General features: G+C 42.1%; 1 protein-coding gene across 1 annotated transcript in view; it reads left to right on the top strand.

Moving 5' to 3' along the window:
- The window catches only part of LOC105910470 (aldo-keto reductase family 1 member B1), an 8505-nt gene extending 7038 nt beyond the window's left edge, over window positions 1-1467 (top strand). The window contains exon 10 of the mRNA XM_031582857.2: window positions 39-1467. Within this exon, the coding sequence (XP_031438717.1) occupies window positions 39-81 (43 nt within the window). The 3' untranslated portion in view covers window positions 82-1467. The remainder of the gene's footprint in view (window positions 1-38) is intronic.
- Window positions 1468-2500: the final 1033 nt, after the last annotated feature.

The raw sequence follows: 2500 nt of genomic DNA, 5'->3' as shown, positions 1-2500 counted from the left end.
CTGTGTGTACTCAGCTGATATGTTTTTTTCCCTAACAGGGCCTCCCAGCACAAAGACTTCCCTCTGGATGCAGAATACTGAGCTGGACCAGTGTGTGTGTCTCTCACACACACACACACACACACACACACACACACACTCACACACACACAGATGTAACACCACAAACAAACACACAGACACACTGTCTAAAAGAAGATTGAGTATTTGTGCTTTTGGACAGATATAACCTCAGGCTGTTATTTTTCAGTGTGCCAAGTCCCAGTGCCTTAACTCCAGCACCATACAGCCAACCACCATCTTACAATGAACACCACACACACACACACACACACACACACACACACACACACACACACACACACACACACACACAACCTTAACGCACACACACACACACTCTCACACACACCACAGAACACCAGACTCCAGCACCACTTCATCTGATTACAGAACACACAGCTCAACATTCCTGTGAGGCCAGTCAGTACTTTGGTTCTAATCGGTCCTTTAGAACGTCTACAGGACCGCCCCCCCTAATCGGTCCTTTAAGCCTTTCTGTTTCCATTGCGGTGCCGGAACTACAGACATACAAGTGACATCATATTTTGCTCTTCGATCAGGACTTCAACTCTGAGAACGACAAAATAATGACATATATGTTGGCACTCTGAGATTCTTCTGAAAGAAGAGTGCATTACAAATTAAATGAATTATTATTATTGTATTTCTTCCGGCAGCACCAACATGAGATTGTTAAACCATAGAGTTTCTAGGTATGTTACGTGAAGGTCGAGTCGACGGCTGAATTACCTGAAGCTCGAGTCGACGGCGGAATTTTGCAGTAAAGTCACGAACACAAATGGCTCCATGGCACCGGCTCGATCCTTCACCCTCACCTATGGCACCGGCGTCAAGCTATACAATTTTTTGGGAACGGCTATTCTTAGGTTTACGGTGTCTATTGACTTCAGTTCACTCCAACACACCATTGTGCTTTTATAACACACAGCCATTATTATTATTATTATTATTCTGACACACTACCACACCTGAAAGATGTATACACAAAGAATGAACTAAATCTACGGATACAACTTACAAAAAATCTTCATTTAGAAGTTCAAACGGCGTTAATTGAAGTTGATGGACATCGTCAGGAAGCTTGACACTGGTTTCATCACGGCGATGAATAATTAAAGTCTATATTTCATATTATATTTCAGCTGCCGTTTTGCTTGTGTGGATTCAGCGGCTAGAAGTCTGTCTGTGATTCCAGAATGTTCTCTGTTCATGATGTATGCTGTCTGTAACTCCTGTTAAGATAAGTGTGTGTGTTAGGATAAGTGTGTGTTTTAAGATAAGTGTGTGTGTTAAGATAAGTGTGTGTGTTAAGATAAGTGTCTGATGTGTTAAGAGAAGAAGTGTATTTTTCTCGCTCTGTTGAAAAGTAAAGCAGTACATGGATCCTACAGTCACTGTGTGGTTCCTGGATGCGTGACAGTGCTTTCTGCTTTAGAAACATCTTGGGGTGTTATTTTATATCAAAACCAGACAAAGACGCCTCTGCTGAACACACACATATGTGTATATATATATGAAAACACACACACATATATATGAACACACACACACATATATGTGTATATATATGAACACACATACACATATATGTGTATAAATATATGAACACACACATGCACACGTGTATACATACATACAGAGAAAGAGACACCCTGACCAGGCAAAGCAAGGGCTTTAATGTAAAGTTGGATGTAAACATATTAACTAAATGCATCAGAACAAATATAAAAATGCTGCCATCCAGAACATGGTGACTACAACAGGGAGTGCTTTTGGAGTTAGTCAGGAAAGACACACACACACACACACACACACACACACACACACACACACACACACACACACACACACACACACACACACACACACACACACACACACACACACACCACACACACACAAGTGCTTCTGTAGATAGAGTCAGGAAAGACACACACACACACACACACACACACACACACACACACACAGAGACACAAACAGAGACACACACAGAGACACACACACACAGACAAGAAGTGCTTCTGTAGATAGAGTCAGGAAAGACACACACACACACACACACACACACACACACACACACACACACACACACACAGACACAGACACACACCCATGACGGGAGTAAACACACACACAAAACACACACACGAGAGTGGAGTAAATACATGTGAGTGATGACCCATAAATCCATTTCCATGGTACCCTGACCTTTCACTCAGGTCAATCATGTGCTTTAGAACATGTGATGTTGTGACCCCGACATCTTAACCTTAACATGACAACACAAAATCATTTCAGTAACGGCACATTTGGAGTGAATATGTGTGTCTTTACGCAAGACACTTCAGTAACAGCTAAGTGGGACTAAATGTGTGTGTGTGTGTGTGTGTGTGTTGTTGCACATGAGACTTCA

This window comes from Clupea harengus, chromosome 16 (genome assembly GCF_900700415.2).
Source record: "Clupea harengus chromosome 16, Ch_v2.0.2, whole genome shotgun sequence".
Classification (NCBI taxonomy): domain Eukaryota; kingdom Metazoa; phylum Chordata; class Actinopteri; order Clupeiformes; family Clupeidae; genus Clupea; species Clupea harengus.
This window is presented reverse-complemented; position numbering and strand designations above follow the sequence as displayed.